Source organism: Ranitomeya imitator, chromosome 8 (assembly GCF_032444005.1).
Source record: "Ranitomeya imitator isolate aRanImi1 chromosome 8, aRanImi1.pri, whole genome shotgun sequence".
In the NCBI taxonomy this organism is placed as follows: domain Eukaryota; kingdom Metazoa; phylum Chordata; class Amphibia; order Anura; family Dendrobatidae; genus Ranitomeya; species Ranitomeya imitator.
Window position 1 is genome coordinate 29,933,279 of NC_091289.1, and position 20,427 is coordinate 29,953,705.

At 41.8% G+C, this 20,427-nt stretch overlaps 1 protein-coding gene across 1 annotated transcript; it reads left to right on the forward strand.

The window, feature by feature from the left end:
• The first annotated feature begins 4,441 nt into the window (after positions 1–4,441).
• Positions 4,442–18,578, forward strand: LOC138647559 (ficolin-1-like). The gene is made up of 9 exons (XM_069736637.1): positions 4,442–4,620; positions 10,855–10,968; positions 11,066–11,110; positions 11,588–11,623; positions 11,972–12,010; positions 16,041–16,168; positions 16,271–16,400; positions 16,487–16,621; positions 18,066–18,578. Exons 1-9 carry the CDS (start codon positions 4,551–4,553, stop codon positions 18,311–18,313), a joined length of 945 nt encoding a protein of 314 aa, XP_069592738.1. The 5' UTR covers positions 4,442–4,550; the 3' UTR covers positions 18,314–18,578.
• Positions 18,579–20,427: the final 1,849 nt, after the last annotated feature.

The window sequence follows — 20,427 nt, forward strand, 5'->3', positions numbered from 1 at the left end:
CAGCCTGATTGACAGGCGAAAAAGGCCACTTTTGTAAGGTATTTCGGCAGCATAGGTAGGGAATCAGGGGACAAAAAATACCCTATTGTAAAGCACAGCTCAGGCCCTATTTAACGGTATTTTTATCTCCTACTGAAAAAACGGGGTGACAGGTTCCCTTTAATTATGCAAATTGTCTCTTCAGAGAGGAAGAGAACTAGAACTCTAGTGCCACCTATTGGAAGTAGCAATCCTGCAAGTCAATTTCAACCCTTTAACGAGCCTTGTCACATGACTTAGATAATAGCCAAACCAGAATCCCCAATTTGCAGACACTGTGTTTCGGGGTACTGCCCCTCATCAGTGCAAAGCGGAGATCTGGTTTGGCTGTGTGAGAGGCGTCCGACCGATATTGAAGAAGTATCGTATAAGTCATGTGACAAGGCTCGTTAAAGGGTCGACATTGACTTGTAAGATTGCTACCTTCCAATAGGTGGAACTAGTGTTCTAGTTCTCTTCTTCTCTGAAGAGACAATTTGCATAATTAGCATATTTCCCAGAGGAGCATTGCGGTTTAAGTCTCCTCATCCCGGCATGCTTAGCATGTCAATCTCCGCAAGGAAGGAGAAACAATACTTCTTGGATATAGATTATAAGGTTGGAATTTGTTATGCTGTAATAATATAAATCTGCCACAAGATGTCACCCTCACCCAGGATTCATTTTCCATTGTTATTCCCATTGAGACCTGTAGGGCGGAAGGTTTAACACTATAAATGCTGGTGTCGTCTAAACCACTAACGGAGAAACAACGTGATCTTTGCGCCCTGCTCGTCTCTAGCTGGGACCTGTGGATTATTTTTTGTCCCTTCGTTCACAGTCGGAGCCGCCAGAACTCTCTCATCTTTAGGTAGTTCACTATATGACATTTGTTTCTTTCTGTCTGTAAGGCCGTGTTCACACTTTGCAGAAATATTGTGTTTTTATTTTCTGCAGGATCCGCACCAAACTACACAATAACAATCCTCTCAGATTATTGCATTTTTGCTCCAATTTTTTATGCCTTTTCCCCTTTATTTGATGCAGTTTTGGGTGCAGATGTGAAGCCACATTTGTAATGTTTTTTTATAGTGCAGAAAAGTTTTGATTCTGCACTTTAAAAAAAAGTATCTGCAGTTTTTAAATGTTTTTTTTTTTACTCAACATGGAGACAAAAAAGCACCAAAACCGCACAGTTCAGCAGCGTCTTTAGACCACAGGAGGGCGCCGTTTTCATGAAGTCGCATCCACTTTGCTTGGACAGTTAAAGGGAATCTGTCACCGCCTGGGATGTTTTTATTAATATGGGCATACCTGTATGCCTATATCTGCAGTAATCTTTTTATTTCTTTATGGTAATGATTTCTTCCAGGCTCTGGGGCGAGCGGTGCCTGAAAGAAAACCAGCCCCCTCCCATCAATGACACCATGCCCTGTGACGTGTATTGGTGGCCCTGGAAACTCGCGCCTGCGTCCTGCAATAGCGCCATTATACGTACCTTATCCACCCTAAGACACACGGCAAACACGCTATAACCAGAGACGATTGTCATTGCGTCACGTGGTGCGGACACCTGCAGAAAAAAACGCAGCAGAAAAAACATAGCGTTTACGTTATGTGTGAACATGGCCTCAGCGTTACATTTTTACTACTTTTTTTATTGGTTTTAGAAGAGGAAAAATATCAATCATTCCATTTTTTTACGCCATTTACCGATCCATGTAAATAAGATTATCATTAAGTTGTGCGGGTCGTTACGATTACAGGGACACCAAATATGTCTGTGTCATTTGCTGATGTTTTAATTTTTTTTTTTTAAAGCGCCGTAAAAATGATGTTTATGTAATTGTTTTTCATTACTTTTTAGTAATTTTTTGGGAAGAAAAATAATCTTTTTTTTTTTCTCCTCCCTCTAGAATTCAGAGACCTAAAAATACACTGTTATATACAATGTATCTCTATGTCTCAGTATCATCTGCCTCTGGCTCAATAGCTTTGGCTCCTGTCTGCACTTATACAGGTTGTCGGTTTGAGTGCTGGAGAGACTCGCAAAAAAGAAAAATTACTTTTTTTGTAATTTATTTCAGTATTTTTAGTAGTATTATAGGAACAAAAATGATTGACTTTTTCTTCGCTTGTAGAATACAAATACATAGAGATACATTGTATACAGCAGTGTATTTTTATGTAGAAAAGTATAATCTGCTTCTTATACAGCTCAAGATTACCAAATTCTCCTGTCTGCTCCATTGTGGACTCATTGCTAGAGCTGCTCCCTGCAAACATGAGATCACTGGTTTGACTCTTGGGGTGATCACAAGACAAGAAGGGAATAGATTAATTTAATTTATGCACTGAACAGAGAGATGTGGCCGCGGTCCTTCCTACCCCTCGTTCCACCCCTGAGGAGGACGAGCTACGTAGCGATGAAGACGTCAAAGAGAGGTCTGTATTTGAAGCCCAGGACAAAGGACAGTAGGACTGAGCCCTCAAATCGGGACAGTCCCGTTGAATTCGGGACGGCTGGGAGCTTTGTTTCCTGCCTCATAGATCAAGCGGCATCATCAACACTGAGAGGAGAGAACAGAGACAGACAAGATGTTTCAGCAGCTGATCCGTGGCCCCTGTGAGGCTGCACTGGCAGTATGTCTGCCCCTGAATAGGATCAGTTATGTAAACGACTCTGAGATGAAGCTGATCAGAGTTTGATCTGTGTGTCTGTTTATTGTGATGCGATTCTCTCGAAGGCGAGAATCCGAGCACAGGTGTGGAAAAGATGGAGAGTTTAATTTCTCCATCTTCTCCATTGTTTGAGTCTGCAGATGTCTGATTGCACCCGGATGATTGCAGCATGGATGAAATGTGCCTATAAAAGTGTACGGGCCCGTGAAAACACGTACAGCACATGGATGCCATCCGTGTGCAGTTCTTATATAACATTGCTAAGTAGAGGAGAAGCTTTGTAATCAATTTATCCATCTGTGAAAAACACTAATGACACTGATGGTAAAAACAGACACACTGATGACAGCGGTACCTCTTTCAGATGTCAGTTTTTTGCACATACAAAAAAAAAACGGACCGAGTTTCATTAGTGATTTTCACCAGAGTCTTTGAGTTTCATCAGTTTTTTTTCACTGATGAAAAAAAAAAGTTTCTCCACCTATCTCTCATTGAAAAACGGACAACACTCAGATGGCATTTGAGTGATATCTGATTTTTTTCATGGATCCAAAGACCTTCATTGCCAATTTTGCCTGTTTGTTAGATAATCCATGCATGTGTTGTGAGTGACTGTTGAACAACTGCGAGACATGCAGTCGTGGGGAGTCGAACTTATTTTTTGAGCCCTCCAAAGACACTCGAGCACCCAAGCATGCTCAGATAACACCTTATCCCTGCACGTTCTCTCATCACTATTAAATAATCATCTCTTGAATCATATACGAGTGCACAATTTTTATGTTTATATATACAAGTTGTGGTAGAGCGGCTCACTCGGCTGGACACAAAGGTACAACTGGATCACTGTCTCTTTAAGAAAATGCTTGTTTGTTTTTTTTAAGACAGCATAAACCAAGTTTGGGAAAGTAAATACAGCCCTCTGGGCAAAACTAACAAAGAAATACAGTCCTTTTCCTACCGGGGATCAGCCCGCGCACATGTATCAATATCCAAGGTTCAGGTTTAGCACAACTTCCCTGGAGTGCTCTCTCCAGGCACACACTGAACACTGAAAGCTTTGGCCACCAGCCATTTAAGCTCAGACCATGTGACTCCTCCATCATGTGATTGATCACTTGATCTCGACATCACACAGGTCCTGTCAGGACACTGCAGGTGGAGATACGTGGACATTCTTCCTCTCGCTCTATGAATGTCCACTAAAACCAGCCCATAATATAACTTTCAATAAATCATCCCAACACTTAGCGTACTGGAGGAAACTATTATGGTTTTACATCACTGACGCCATCATGCGCAGTGACACGTATCTCCCCTCCATCACTTCACCAGTGACTCTGTCATAAAGTGCAATCCATGAAGAACATACAAGGAAAAAGGACATCTCAATGAGCCCTAACAGTGAGATCATCTTACACGTTGTCCATGGACAGGAATTTTGAAAAGCAAAAACTAAAAAAAAAAAAAAATGAGTTGTGTATTTTGAGAATTGGAAATATTTTGAAATTGAAATGTGTTTAGATTAATTTTATTTATTTTATTTATTAAATGTCAACCCCCAAAAATGGAAATTCAGTAACATGGCAAATATCCGGTCTTGTGTGTGTTAAATGCTTAATGCAAATTACTAAAAGGAACAGGATTGAGACATAGCGGATATTCCACAGATATTTGTTTAGGAATTAGTAACATAAGATCAGCAAAGACTTTATTGTGCAACATTCACTGTGATCATCAAGAGACAATTATCTGTATATGAGGAAACACAGGGATGTTTGTCCAAGGGGGCGCAAATAAAAACCCATTGCAGTAGGATAGCTGGAGGTCAGACGGTGAGTGTGGTGACGATGTGGACTTCTGTGGTCCCGGTGCTCTGCCTGGTATCTTGTATTAGAAGTGCTGAAGACGCTTGTCCAGGTGAGTAACGACTTATGGGCGCCTAAGATACTAGGCAGCAATTAAAAACACACTTATTACACATTTCAGGTCGGGGGGTCACACAAGTCGATTATGTAAATGACACTTTACTCAAACTCTGATCTGAGTGTCTGTTCAGGCTACTTTCACACATCCGTTTTTTGCCGTCAGTTTTGAAAAAAACGGATCCGTTGCACATTGTGAAAAACTGATGCGATTTTTTTAAACCCGGGGATAGAGTTTCAACTTCCTGTTCGGGGGAAGGAGAGAGAAAGAGAGAAGAATGGGGGAAAATACCATTTCTGGGCATGTACAGTTGAAAAAAACGGAATCCGACGCCAGAATCCGTCATTCCGACCTCATAGGCTTCCATTATAGGAAAAGCCAGACAGCGCCGGATCAGGCACTGTCCGGTTTTTCACCGGACACAAAAAGCGTTCATTTGTCCGGCCGCTGGATCTAAAATTTTTCCTGGATCCGGTGAAAAACGGGCAAAACGGAAGGCCATCCGGTGCAATCCGGCGCTAATACAAGTCTATGGGAAAAAAACATCCTTTTTTTTTTTAATTCGCCGGATTGTGCCTGACGGCAAAAAACGGATGTGTGAAAGTAGCCTTACTGTGATCAAATTCTCTTGGATGAGCGAATTATGGCACAACTGTGGAGAAGAGGGAGAACTTAATTTCTCCATCGTTTGTTTCTGCGTGAATCGGACTACATTTGGATGACAGTTCGATTTTTACATGCACCCACAGACTTCAATGGGTGCTTGTGGTCCGACTGGGTCCATAGAAAAAAACGTAGATCTGCAACTGCCCCATAGTATAACATTGGAGTGCTGTCCGATAAAACATCGTCCGAGTTATACGCTTGAGTGCTAGCGCAAGATACAGTTATATTTAGTTTCTATAAATTTTGGGAATATCCCTCTATATCACACTTCCCTGCTGTTTCAAGATAAAAGAGATGTCAAACTCTGGTCTGAACAGGCTCATCCCAAAAAAGACTGCTGACTGACCCCACTAAATATGTGTTTAGTATAAATCTGTAGAGATTGATCTCACCCTTTACAACAGCTACAGGGAGAATGAGTGTTAAAATGTACTTCTCAGTTGTGCAAATGCAGCTTTTTATCCTAATATTTTCTGCAGGCAACTGCACCCTAAGGCTGTGTCCCCACAATGGGTATTTTCACCATGTCAGAAACACAGGGTCTTAAGGTACCGTCTCATTTAGCGACGCTGCAGCGATCTAGACAATGATCCCGATCGCTGCAGCGTCGCTGTGTGGTCGCTGGAGAGCTGTCACACAAACAGCTCTCCAGCGACCAACGATGCGAAGTCCCTTGGTAACCAGGGTAAACATTGGGTTACTAAGCACAGGGCCGCGCTTAGTAACCCGATATTTACCCTGGTTACCAGCGTAAACGTAAAAAAAACAAACACTACATACTTACCTTCCGGCGCTGTGCTTCTCTGTACTGACTGTGAGCGCCGGCCGGAAAGCAGAGCACAGCGGTGACGTCACCGCTGTAATCTGCTTTCCGGCCGGCGCTTACACAGTGCGGAGAAGCACAGCGCCGAAAGGTAAGTATGTAGTGTTTTTTTTTTTTACGTTTACGCTGGTAACCAGGGTAAACATCGGGCTACTAAGCGCGGCCCTGTGCTTAGTAACCCGATGTTTACCCTGGTTACCAGTGAAGACATCGCTGAATCGGCGTCACACACGCCGATTCAGCGATGTCAGCAGGAAGTCCAGCGACGAAATAAAGTTCTGGACTTTCTGCGCCGACCAACGATGGCACAGCAGGATCCAGATCGCTGCTGCATGTCAAACTCAACGATATCGCTATCCAGGACGCTGCAACGTCACAGATCGCTAGCGATATCGTTCAGTGTGACGGTACCTTTACAGTCCCAGCAGCAGAGTGGATGGGATTTATAGAGATCTCCTGCCCTCTGTGCTTTTATTCTACTCAGCGTGAAGTGACCTGCGGTGCACGTTTCACATCCGCAACATGAGTTTTACGTGCAGATTTTCTCCATAGACTTGTATTAGTTGCTGAAAATCTACAGGTAAAATAGACATGCGTTTTTGCATCAAAACCGCATGTAATCCGCACATGACTGTATAAATCAAGTATCCTAATACGGAATAACAGCCTTGTTTGGATTAATGTATTTTTCCTGTATTTTTTAATGCAATTTCCTCTTTATTTGATGCATTTTTGGTGCAGATATGAAGCAGCATTTTTAATGTTTTTGTTTTTTTTTTTACTAGAGAATAGCTTTGATTCTGCATTGTTTCAGTGCACTTTTTTTTGTCTACTCTTGGTAGAGAAGATATGCACCAAGAGAAGCACATGTGAAACTCTACGGGCAGGGGGTAGTCTGTTAATCCTGTGAACGTTGGGCATTTTCCAAGCTATAGGAGACAGTCTGATTGCAATTCCAATAGTGTTGTTCTGACTTTCCTGTTACTAAGGGATTTGGATGCGGGTTTACACATTAAAAACATTTTCCAAACTCTTCCTCAATACATTTTCTAATAGGAAAAAGAGGAAGAAATATTTGCGAATCTTTAATCCACATGATAATCTATGAAAAGCCTTAGGCCTTATTCAGACGTTTGTTTTTATGTATGTAGACTATAATGCGTATGTGTTCTTGGCGTTATTCACATGACCGTGGCCAGATTCGGCTGCATTTTCATGGTGACGGGTTCCTTTAACTCTCATTCAGATTTCTGTTTTTATTCTATGAGTTCAGTCTGTGTTTTTTGCTCATAGAAGTCATACCCAGCATAGTCTTATAGCTTCATGGATTGTTTTTTGTGGACTGTGTGTTCGCAAAAACATGATAAAAACTTGTGCATTTTTGATAAAAGTGTGGCGCCCCAGGGTCCTGGTCGTCACAGTAGCATTGCTTTCCTCACGAGGAGAGTGATGTTATGATTGGAAGCAATGAAGGATATCTTTTATAGGGTAACCACCATGCATACAACATGTTCACACACCAGGCCAGAAGGGGGAGCTCTAAGACTAGTTTAAGGCGAACTCCCCTATAAATAGATTCTCATCTGGAGGGAAAAGAGATCAGTTCAGAAAGTGAGAGGAAGAGGAGAGAGCATATCGACATAGTGTCAGAAGGTCTGAAGGGGCCGTGTACTCTGAAGTACTACAGCTCCTGGAAAGAGACATACAGAAAGCCGAACATTTTTCAGTGGGCATGAAGGAGAGTGAAGCACAGGAGAGTAATAGCCGAGGAGACCAGCTAAGAGCAGGCTGCCTCCCTCTGAGGAGCAGATAACCGGTAGCCGGACCACCGAGGTTGTAAGGAACTCTATGACTTACATCAGAGACCGGCAGGACAGCTGAACTGCAAGTTACATGTCCGCCACATACACCTGAGACACAATAACACATAGAGCCCGGGGCGTGCTAGAGTCCCTGTAAAAAGGCTTGAGTTGCCTGTCATGCAGGTATTGTCCTATCCTATAAGGGGGACAGAGAGAAGAACTGTGAGGACCTTATCTGAAGACATAGGCAGTAAGGGACTACAACACCACCGCGCTAGAGGAAGGCTTTTAACTCCACCTGGTAAAGGGGACTCTGGATTCGCTTCCAAGCCAGCCGGACCCTGCCTGCCCTGTGATCTGGTACCTTGGACTGTGGCTGCCTGAAGTCTTCAGTAAACCAGGTAAAGATACTGCAAAACTGCATCGTTCTTTACTGCACCATTTACCATCTTCCATCTACACCGGGAGCCCTGGGGATATACTTCACCTGTGGGAAGTTATACCATCTAGCTGCCATAACATCACCCCAGAGGACCCCTTAAAGCAGCGTCGGACCCCACTGACCGAATACCATAGGTGGCGTCACTAACATAAACTCTATTCACTAAGCCCCTTTAAAGACTTTCCCCTTTGACATGGGTGCCCAGGGCCACGGACCGGGTCGCCACCGTGACATCCCCCTGTGAACACCGGACCCGGTACCGAGTACCCCACGGCCCTGGTGGGCGACTCTCAAGTCATGCATAAAAATGATCCATACAATTGGTCTGCTAAAATCACTGATAGTTCTCAGATGCCATCAGTGAGTAATCCATGTGCTGTCTGTTTTTTAACATTGTAACGGGTAGGCGATTAGATGATGTTTTATCCGCAAAGAACAATTGTATTAGTTATCACTCTGTGCACGTATTGGAGAAGTGTTGCCATCCTGTCTAAAAAGGCCATTAAATGACCACTGATCGGATTGCATGAAGCCAATCGACAGTCCTTTAACGTCTGTGCTTGGCCACTCTAGATGGGCCATTGTTATTACTTGTTATTAAGAATTGTGCCAGTTACAAGAGAAACCATCAAGTGCCAAGACAGAGGCAAGTGACGAAACTGTGACGGAATAGACCAATGCGCCGCACTGAGAAATCCACAGAATTGTAGTTCTTTAGTGGTGGAAAGTATGTGGACATCCGACTATGATGCCTGTATCTGTTACACATCTAATTCCAATGCCGTGGGAGCTAAAATTGAGTTATGTCCTCTTTAATGACTTTAACACGCTATATCCTTCTTGGAAAGTCATAAGACAACGGTGACGCTGACACACTACTCACGGGCAAGCCGTGAGACAGGGTAGTCAGGAGGTCCGAGGTCAGATACCTGGAGGGCTTCTAGTACAGAGGGGTGATACAATAGCATGGTCCGGTAACTGTCAGAGGTCAATTACAAGGAGGGCTCATAGCACAGAGGTGTGATACAAAAGTGTGGTCAGGTAAGAGTTTGGGGTCAAATGCCAGGAGAGTACATGAAAAGCAGAAGGGGAAATCCAAAAGAGTAGTCACAACAAAATCCAGAGTCATCAGCAAGATCAGAGTCAGACACAGACCAAGCAAATTCACCTACCTACAACTGACAGTGGCTACCAGAAGCTAGCAGCTAAATACCTTGCAAATGATTAGGGTTTGAAAGCAACTGAGGAAATTCCCACAGACTAGACTACATTGAGCAGCAGGGCTGTCAATCAAACTGTTGACAACCCAGCACATCCTGCATTAGATTGGATAACTGAACTGTCATTCACAAAACTGACAGCCCAGCACACTCCAGATCCCATAGGGCGGCTGAGCTGTCACTCACAACGTTCCATGGCCACAGTCAATGTAGAAACTGTGACGACAACATACTGGAATTTCTGAATATTTTCTTAAAAATAGTATTTTTTCCATCCGTTTATTATAGTGTAAATCACTATGAAATCCTTTGCAAATCTTGCTCACTTTGCTAAGATGCAAAGAACTCCATCCAGCTCCAATCACTGGAAGTAGAGCTACAGAATCTGATGAAAGCGACTGAGCTTTGCCTCCCTCACATCTTTATGGCAATCATTGATCTAACATACCTCAGCCGCTCTCTACTGATTCCATAGCTCAACCTCCAGTGGTCAGAGCTGGATGCAGTTACTTCTGTCTCAAATATGAAAGGCTGAGATGGAAGCAACATTTATGGTTTGGGTTATAACACTGATAAATTCTAAGGGTATCTCTGTGACACTGAGTCACTACTCACGAGCAAGCTGGGAGACAGGGTAGTCAGGAGGTCTGAGGTCAAATACCAGGAAGACTTGTAGTACAGAGGGTAAGACAAAGGCATGGTCAAGTGGCAGTCCAGGTCAATTGCCTGGAGGGTACGTCGAGGCAAGGGAGTACAAAAAATGGATAGTCAGAGGCCAAGTCTGGATTCAGATACCTTTGATGATAGCATCAAAAAAGGGATAATACACATGAATAGTCACAACAAATCTGAGGTCAGTAACAAGATCAAGAAGTCAGACACAGAGCAAGCACACAACTAAGCAAAGCTACAACTGACACTAGACTGCAAACAGCAACCCAGCTAAATAGCTTGCAAATAATTAAAGACGGGAGGCACCTGGGGAAATGCCCGCAGGCTAGACCAGATTGAGCACCATGGCTGTCAATCAAAATGTTGGCAACCCAGCAGTCTGGGATCAGATTGGATGACAGGACTGTCACTCACAAAACCGACAGTTCAGCACACTACAGATCCCATAGGGCGGCTGAGCTGTCACTCGAAGGGTCCCTAGGCCACAGTCAGATATGACATCGTGACATCTCCAGCTGAAGCAAAAAGGGTTAGTTGCAGCATTTTATAATTAATTTCAAATGTAATATACTTCATTTTAATCCTTTATTATCTTGCTTCCAGAAGTAAAATACGTGGCAATTGGAGAAACTGAGAAGTTGACTATCCTCCGAGGATGCCCAGGTCTGCCAGGACCTTCAGGACCTAAAGGTGAAGCTGGTCCATCAGCAGAAAAAGGTGAATATGTATGGGCTACTATTTTTTATCTGTTGTTTTAGGACAAATGTATTCAGGATAACTGTGTGACAATAGATAATTATTGGGGTTTTTTCAGGAGCTAAAGGAGACCCCGGGAAAGCCGGACCTGCAGGACAACCAGGTTTGCATTGAAACAAATGGGTTTTCTGTAGTGATGGGAATTTCTAAACTATGTAAATTCACAAAGATAGTTTCTCCACCTGTGCTAAGAAGAATACATCATCTATCTATACCTAATAAATAAAATATATATATATACATATACACACAGTATATATATAATTAGTAGTTTTACAATTGAATGTTCTCGTTAGAAAAATTAATCCACAAGAGGCCATCAAATCGTTACTTTTGTCAAGTATGAAAATAAAGGCACCATTTACATGAGGTTTTGGAGGGTTTACAATTTATTTCCCCTTTAGGAAATGCACTAACAGTTGTCAGCATCTGCGTTATGCCAAAATGGATCCTATCTCACAATGCTCCGTTTATCATAGAACACACAAAAAAAAGAGAAAATCAATATATCGCTTGATCAATCGACATATAATACATGAATGTGCAGCGGTACTCATTACTTTCTTATCTATTACTACAGGACCTGCAGGCGCTCCTGGATTAACAGGACAAAAAGGTGAGATGAACCGGATAGGCTGACTTCACGAGAATATCTGCTTATGGAGTCTGTGGTCCAAGCAATTTAGTTAGTAAAATAGCTACGAATTTGACATTGGGGTGCATCTATAGACACTGGAGCAAAGGGAAAGTGGAGGAGTTCAAATTACGCTAAAATCAGTCGGGTTGCGTCTTTCATTGGAAATGGGCACTAAAAATGCGAGTGGGAATCTGATTTCTTGCTGTTTAATTTGTCGTCATGCTGCTCTCATTAAGGTTTTTTTTTACATCTGTTGTAGGGAATCTTCTATTACTATCCACTCTCGCCTACTCTTGCATTCATTTTACAATATTTTTTTTCTTCTAGGAGAAAAGGGGGATTCAGGCATCTCAAGTCCAGCGTATGGTGGGTCCTAAAACACACAGTGCATTTGGATAATATCAAATTATGTTATGTATGTTTCATCTTTTGTAAAATGATAGCACCTAATGTATTGGAATTGTTTTTAAGAATTATCGATTAAATTGGGTATTTTTTACTACATTTAATTATAATAACAACAACAAAAAATCCCAAATGCATATTGTGAGAAGGGAGGACCAATGGAAAAGAGTTTACCATGCACCCCCTAAACTCACTAAATCAGCTCCACAAAGACCATATAAAATTAAGGAGAACAACCCGGAGCATTTGATGAACCAAATATAAACAACGTTTATTCCATAATTGACTACATAAAAAACATACAGTTCAATAGCAATATAACATTAATAGGTAACAAGAGCAACATGACTGTCTATAGAATGCTGAGAAGAGCCCCCATCCCAACCCCACAAGTAATACTCCACAGAATGGGAGCATACAAGCCCATCCCCCTCAGCAGTAGGGCCTAGTAAAGTGCTGAGTGCAAATAAACGGTCACAAAGAGACCTAGCCCAGGTAAGGCACCGAGTTCCCAAGCCACTGTCAAAACATCGGACCCCATCACATGACCACAGAAGTAAGGTGGCTGGTACTGGTGCAGAACTTACCGATCGCAGGGGGAGGGTGGGGAGACCGTCTCCCCACCCTCCCCCTGCGATCGGTAAGTTCTGCACCAGTACCAGCCACCTTACTTCTGTGGTCATGTGATGGGGTCCGATGTTTTGACAGTGGCTTGGGAACTCGGTGCCTTACCTGGGCTAGGTCTCTTTGTGACCGTTTATTTGCACTCAGCACTTTACTAGGCCCTACTGCTGAGGGGGATGGGCTTGTATGCTCCCATTCTGTGGAGTATTACTTGTGGGGTTGGGATGGGGGCTCTTCTCAGCATTCTATAGACAGTCATGTTGCTCTTGTTACCTATTAATGTTATATTGCTATTGAACTGTATGTTTTTTATGTAGTCAATTATGGAATAAACGTTGTTTATATTTGGTTCATCAAATGCTCCGGGTTGTTCTCCTTAATTTTATTTAATTATAATATAGTAAATATATATATGTATGTACATACACAGTACGGTTTGAAAAAAAGTATTTGATACTCTGCCGATTTTGCACGCTTTCCCACCTACAAGAATTTTACCAAACGCGGAACGGTATAAACGCCTCCCCCAAAAGAAATTCATGAATAGCTGGTTTTTGGTCATTCTGACTCACAAAAATCGGAATAAAAAGCGATCAAAAAATGTCACGTGCCCGAAAATGTAACCAATCAAAAGGTCAACTCGTCCCGCAAAAAACAAGACCTCACATGACTCTGTGGACCAAAATATGGAAAAATTATAGCTCTCAAAATGTGGTAATGCAAAAAAAAATTTTTTGCAATAAAAAGCGTCTTTTAGTGTGTGACGGCTGCCAATCATAAAAATCCGCTAAAAAAACTGCTATAAAAGTAAATCAAACCCCCCTTCATCACCCCCTTAGTTAGGGAAAAATAAAAAAAATGAAAAAATGTATTTATTTCCATTTTCCCATCAGGGCTAGGGTTAGGGTTGGGGCTAGGGTTAGGGCTATAGTTAGGGTTGGGGTTAAAGTTAGGGTTAGGGTTTGGATTACATTTACGGTTGAGAATAGGGTTGGGATTAGGGTTAGGGGTGTGTCAGAGTTAGGGGTGTGGTTAGGTTTACCGTTGGGATTAGGGTTAGGGGTGTGTTTGGATTAGGGTTTCAGTTATAATTGGGGGGTTTCCACTGTTTAGGCACATCAGGGGCTCTCCAAACGCGACATGGCGTCCGATCTCAATTCCAGCCAATTCTGCGTTGAAAAAGTAAAACAGTGCTCCTTCCCTTCTGAGCTCCCCCATGTGCCCAAACAGGGGTTTACCCCAACATATGGGGTATCAGCGTACTCAGGACAAATTGGACAACAACTTTTGGGGTCCAATTTGTCCTGTTACCCTTAGAAAAATGCAAAACTGGGGGCTAAAAAATAATTTTTGTGGGAAAAAAAAGATTTTTTATTTTCACGGCTCTGCATTATAAACTGTAGGAAAAAACTTGGAGGTTCAAAGTTCTCACAACACATCTAGATAAGTTCCTTGGGGGGTCTAGTTTCCAATATGGTGTCACTTGTGGGGGGTTTCTACTGTTTAGGTACATTAGGGGCTCTGCAAATGCAACGTGACGCCTGCAGACCAATCCATCTAAGTCTACATTCCAAATGGCACTCCTTCCCTACCGAGCTCTCCCATGCGCCCAAACGGTGGTTCCCCCCACATATGGGGTATCGGGGAACTCAGGACAAATTGGACAACAACTTTTGGGGTCCAATTTCAACCTTTACCCTTGGACAAATACAAAACTGGGGGCTAAAAAATAATTTTTGTGGAAAAAAAAAGAATTTTTATTTTCATGGCTCTGCGTTATAAACTGTAGTGAAACACTTGGGGGTTCAAAGCTCTCACAACACATCTAGATGAGTTCCTTAGGGGGTCTACTTTCCAAAATAGTGTCACTTGTGGGGGGTTTCAATGTTTAGGCACATCAGTGGCTCTCCAAACGCAACATGGCGTCCCATCTTAATTCCAGCCAATTTTGCATTGAAAAGTTAAATGGCGCTCCTTCCCTTCCGAGCTCTGCCATGCACCCAAATAGTGGTTTACCCCACATATGGGGTATCAGCATACTCAGGACAAATTGTACAACAACTTTTGGGGTCCAATTTCTTCTTTTACCCTTGGGAAAATAAAAAATTGGGGGCGAAAAATCATTTTTGTGAAAAAATATGATTTTTTATTTTTATGGCTCTGCATTATAAACTTCTGTGAAGCACTTGGTGGGTCAAAGTGCTCACCACACATCTAGAAAAGTTCCTTAGGGGGGTCTACTTTCCAAAATGGTGTCACTTATGGGGGGTTTCAATGTTTAGGCACATCAGTAGCTCTCCAAACGCAACATGGCGTCCCATCTCAATTCCAGTCAATTTTGCATGGAAAAGTAAAATGGCGCTCCTTCGCATCTGAGCTCAGCCATGCGCCCAAACAGTGGTTTACCCCCTCATATGGAGTATCAGCGTACTCAGGACAAATTGTACAACAACTTTTGGGGTCCATTTTCTCCTGTTATCCTTGGTAAAATAAAACAAGTTGGAGTTGAAGTAATTATTTTGTGAAAAAAGTTAAATGTTCATTTTTATTTAAACATTCCAAAAATTCCTGTTAAACACCTGAAGTGTTAATAAACTTCTTGAATGTGGTTTTGAGCACCTTGAGGGGTGCAGTTTTTAGAATGGTGTCACACTTGGGTATTTTCTATCATATAGACCCCTCAAAATGACTTCAAATGAGATGTGGTCCCTAAAAAAAAAATGGTGTTGTAAAAATGAGAAATTGCTGGTCAAATTTTAACCCTTATAACTCCCTTAGAAAAAAAAATTTTGGTTCCAAAATTGTGCTGCTAAAGTAGACATGTGGGAAATGTTACTTATTAAGTATTTTGTGTGACATATCTCTGTGATTTAATTGCATAAAAATTCAAATTTGGAAAATTGCAAAATTTTCAAAATTTTCACCAAATTTCCATTTTTTTCACAAATAAACGCAGGTACTATCAAAGAAATTTTACCACTATCATGAAGTACAATATGTCACGAGAAAACAATGTCAGAATCACCGAGATCCGTTGAAGCGTTCCAGAGTTATAACCTCATAAAGGGACAGTGGTCAGAATTGTAAAAATTGGCCTGGTCATTAACGTGCAAACCACCTTCGGGGCTTAAGGGGTTAATTATGTAAAAATAATACAATGTGATTTTCTGATATTTATATTTAGATTCTGTCTCTCACAGTTGAAGTGAACCTATGATAAAAATTACAGACCTCTCCATTCTTTGTAGAAATTAAAAATTGCTTTGGCGGGGATGAGTTAAGAAACCTGCACAGAATTTTCACCATACTTATTAGTAAAAATATTTTATTCATTATTTTTCCACGCAAACCCTTTTATTTCTTCTAGCTTCTCGAAACTGCAAGGAATTGCGGCAACAAGGGAATTTCCTCAGTGGCTGGTACAAAATATATCCAGATGGAGAGAATCCCCTTACAGTCTTGTGTGACATGGACACAGTTGGCGGAGGATGGATTGTAAGCGATGAGACAGCTTTTGCTTCTTCTAAGTGACTCTTTCAACAGAAGCACTTACTCCATCCCGAACGGTTCATGGTGCTTAATTCTCCTTCTTGATAGGTTTTTCAGAGACGGTATGATGGCAGCGTGAATTTTTTCAGAGAATGGAATGACTACAAGCAAGGGTTTGGTAATCAGTTGAGTGAGTTCTGGCTGGGGAATGACCATATTCACCGCCTCACCTCTTCAGGTACCTACTCCATCACTGACCGTTCCCTACCACAATCCTCTGTCCATAACTTCATGCACTCACTTTTTACATGTTTAACTTTCTAGGAACCCAAGAATTTCGAGTTGATCTGACAGATTTTGAAAATAATATCAGTTTTGCATCTTATGGTTCCTTTGCGGTGTCTGGAGAAGGTGACAATTATAAGCTTCAAATTGGCGCTTTCACTGGAGGCAACGCAGGTAATGTCTTTCCTGTTAATGGGAAATCAATATCCAAAGCTTCTAGAGCAGTCACGAGGTCGTGGCATGCTACAATCTGAAGTTTTTCTACATCTGGAGAACCACAGTTTTTGGGTCACTATTCTAGAATATGTAACAGGTCCGCCAGCCTCGGGACTCCAACCAACCCTACCTTCAATGAGCTGTCATAATCAGGGCCTGTGCTAGACAAATGAAGTGGGTTTGACATTCAGGCCTCTATGAGAATTGTAATGGTCCCATATTGGTTATCAACAAGCTAAAACGATCTAGAGGTGAAAAGGTTTTTTGTTTTTTGTTCCAGTTTTTGAGAACTTTAGGTCTATGATTTGCTGGTGATTTAGCTAAAAAGACTTCTACTTTGCTAAGATTGCAAAACACCATGACAAAAACCCACAGCACAAGTGTAAGACCACCCTTCAAAAAAAGGGAGTCCAAACATAGTGTTATGATTGCCAAAGCACATTCACCCGAGTAACGTACAAACCAGGAAGACGAATACCTGAACCTGACAGGTCCTTGTTCAGACTAGGAAAAGCCCTTCTCTGACCCTGCCTGACAGCAGAGCCTGGCACCCTAATATAACATAATGGCGGCTTACGCTCTATGTCCTTAAGAGCTCTAAGGATTGCAAGAGTAGCAGTTTCTTAAGGAATAAAGGAATCAGACAGAAAGTTACTGCAACCAACACAAACTACAGCGCAATGTATGAATCCAACAAAATCTATCACCAGCAGGAAATTCCAGTAGGGGAACGTATTTAAAGCTGCACTCGAAAGGTGATAGGCAAGACAGAGTAAATTAAAAACCTCTGTTACCCAAAACCGATATAAATAAAGATGATAGAGCTAAAATACCCAAAGAAAAGGTGTATCTGTTGTGGCTCAGCGGAAAGTGACGCTAAACACAGAATTAAGGGTTCAAATCCAGAAGCATGACAGATAGTGACTGAGGTTTGTGCAATCGGCTGCTCTGCTGTGAGCAAAAGTCTTATTGCATGGCATTTTATTGCAAATTGTACGCTATTTTTCCATGCGTTTTTGGCATTCTGCGGATGCGTAATAATCATTAAACATGCATAGATAGTATCACGCGCCACAAAAGCATTCCAAGACTCCAAACACGTCATATTCTACTATTTTTTACATCCACGATTTGTTTGCTACCTTCCATCTTACCCTTAAAGGAATCTTCTGTTAACTGTTCATTTTTTTATTCCGTCAAGAAAAAAAGAGAAACTGGAGTGGGTCCAGCATTCAGGGTGTAAAATGTTGAATCTATTCGATTTCATATGCAGGCCCACTCCTGTTACTCTGAGGCATTACTAAATGCCTGGGTAATGGCAGAGACGACACAAAGGGGATTCCAAAGCTAAAAAGTAGCCTGCACTATTTTTCACTTATTCTTTTTTCTATCGTCTATACAGGTGACTCTCTCGTTTATCATAACAACCGCCCCTTCTCCACCAAAGACAGAGACAATGATGATTTTCCAGAAAATTGTGCAGAAAGGTTTAAAGGCGCTTGGTGGTACGGAGGATGCCATAATGCCAATCTGAATGCACAGTATCTAAGAGGGAAGCACACCAGCTACGCCGATGGAGTGAATTGGGAAAGTGGAAATGGACAGCACTATTCTTATAAAATAACTGAAATGAAGTTCAGGCCTGTTTAACCTGTCTGCTGTCTTTATGTTAAGGCTGAAAAAAGCGCTATTGAATCATCATCCACTGACAGTCAGAAGTATCAATCAATCTTTGGTCTCAGACCACCATTTATTTTCCGTACACCAATATATAAAATAAATTGCCTTTGTTATCATGCAGCCAATTATTGATAAATTGAACTGACGTTGCCAAAATTCATGAAACAATGTTGATATACGGTATATATAACCTTGTGTTTTGTATAATATTATAAAGCAAACGTTTTCTACTGAACTATTCTGTCTGGTCACCGTTGTACAAGCGACCTTGATCTTCTATCTATAAACCACATACACTGCACAATAATCAGGCAGAGCAAACAAGCTGCCAATGGCCCGACAAATGAGCAAATTACTTATGTGTATTTGGGAGAAATGGCCGAGGTCAAGAGACTGAAGGAGGAAAAGCTGTGCTGCCCAACCGAAGAGTCTGCGTCGTAGCTAGGAAGTAGGGGTGAGTAGTCTTCGCTCTTAAGGTGCACTACCCCTAAGGGCTTTAGAGAGAGACTGAAAAAAACGCGAAAAGCACTCTTTGCCTGAGCTTCAGTCGCTTTACCACCATTACTGAGAGATAGAGAAGGATTGCCACAGTCGAGAAAAAGGAGTAGCCAAACCAGAGTGAGTCTCTATTGCCTGAGTGTGAAGAGGAGAGTCATGCCAGAAAGGGACTGATATATGGTGATTGTGAAGAATATGCTACCAATAGGCACAAAGTGCCAGACAAGGAACCACGGGAGATGTGACTGACTGTGTGTAGTAGTGACAATCACTGAAAGTAGCCTTAATGTAGAAGACCATGAGGCCACTATAAAGCCCCAAGAAGAAAGGGGTCCAACCCTAATTATTGACACCCTCTTTGTAACTGAGTAGGAACCTATTCACAAGCAAATATAAGGTCCTACTTTTCTGTGTGATCAGGGGGCTATTATGATAGTTGCTATGGAGCCTCTGATGACCGTAAAGCGGTCACATCACCACCCCAATCTAATTTTTCTAGCATTAAAGATAATTAAATTCATAAAGTTAGATCCATTACTATGTGCACATTTTTAATACGGCCTTAGGCTGCCATCACACTATCAGTATTTGGTCAGTATTTTACATCAGTATTTGTAAGCCAAAACCAGGAGTGGGTGATAAATACAGAAGTGGTGCATATGTTTCTATTATACTTTTCCTCTATTTGTTCCACTCCTGGTTTTGGCTTACAAATACTGATGTAAAATACTGACCAAATACTGATAGTGTGACGGCAGCCTAAAGCATACAGCAGCCTGATCAATGTATAATTTTACCAACTAGATAATCATTACGTTGGCCAACCAGTGATCCTGAGAAGGTAGAGCAAGGCTTAACAGGCAAAATAAATCCAAAAATATAATTTTTTTTTTATTTTGCACAAAATTCATGAGCCATTTTGAAGAATTTAGCACAAAAAAAAGTCAACAAACGCCACAAGGCAAAAAAAAGAAAAGTATCCTAAGAAAAAACACACACAAGATGAATTGGACCCCATGACTCCTATTCATCATGAAGTTTATGCCAGAATTATGACATAAAATACATTTAAATAGCCCAAAATTTTTGAGCCACACAAAGTTGTACAAAAATGTTGGCGACTTTTGGTATTTTCACGCGTCATGAAACTCCACCAAAGTAAGCAAAGCTGGGAAGGAGCCAAGGCAGGATGGGGGAAGACAATGCCATACTGACATAGACTTTAAGGCCGGCGTCACACTTGGCGTAAGACATTACGGTACGTTTTCTACGTCCGTAATACGCGCGTGATACGCCAAAATGTCTCCGTAATCTCTCTCCGTAGTTCTTGCGTCGCCTAGGTGTGGTCGCGTATTTTGCGCATGTACTGGTCCGTGTGTAATCCGTATGTGATCCGTATGGCGTTTTTACCACGCACCATTCCAAAATGGACATTTAACGGTTTTCTGGCCTGCAAATCATTTAAACCATCATTAACAACACTATTTAAGCCCTCGACAACAGGTGTACCCCTCCCATATGCCCTATATGTTCTCAAGCATATTTTGGCTGTGGTACTTGGAGCTCCCAAACATGTCTGACCATGT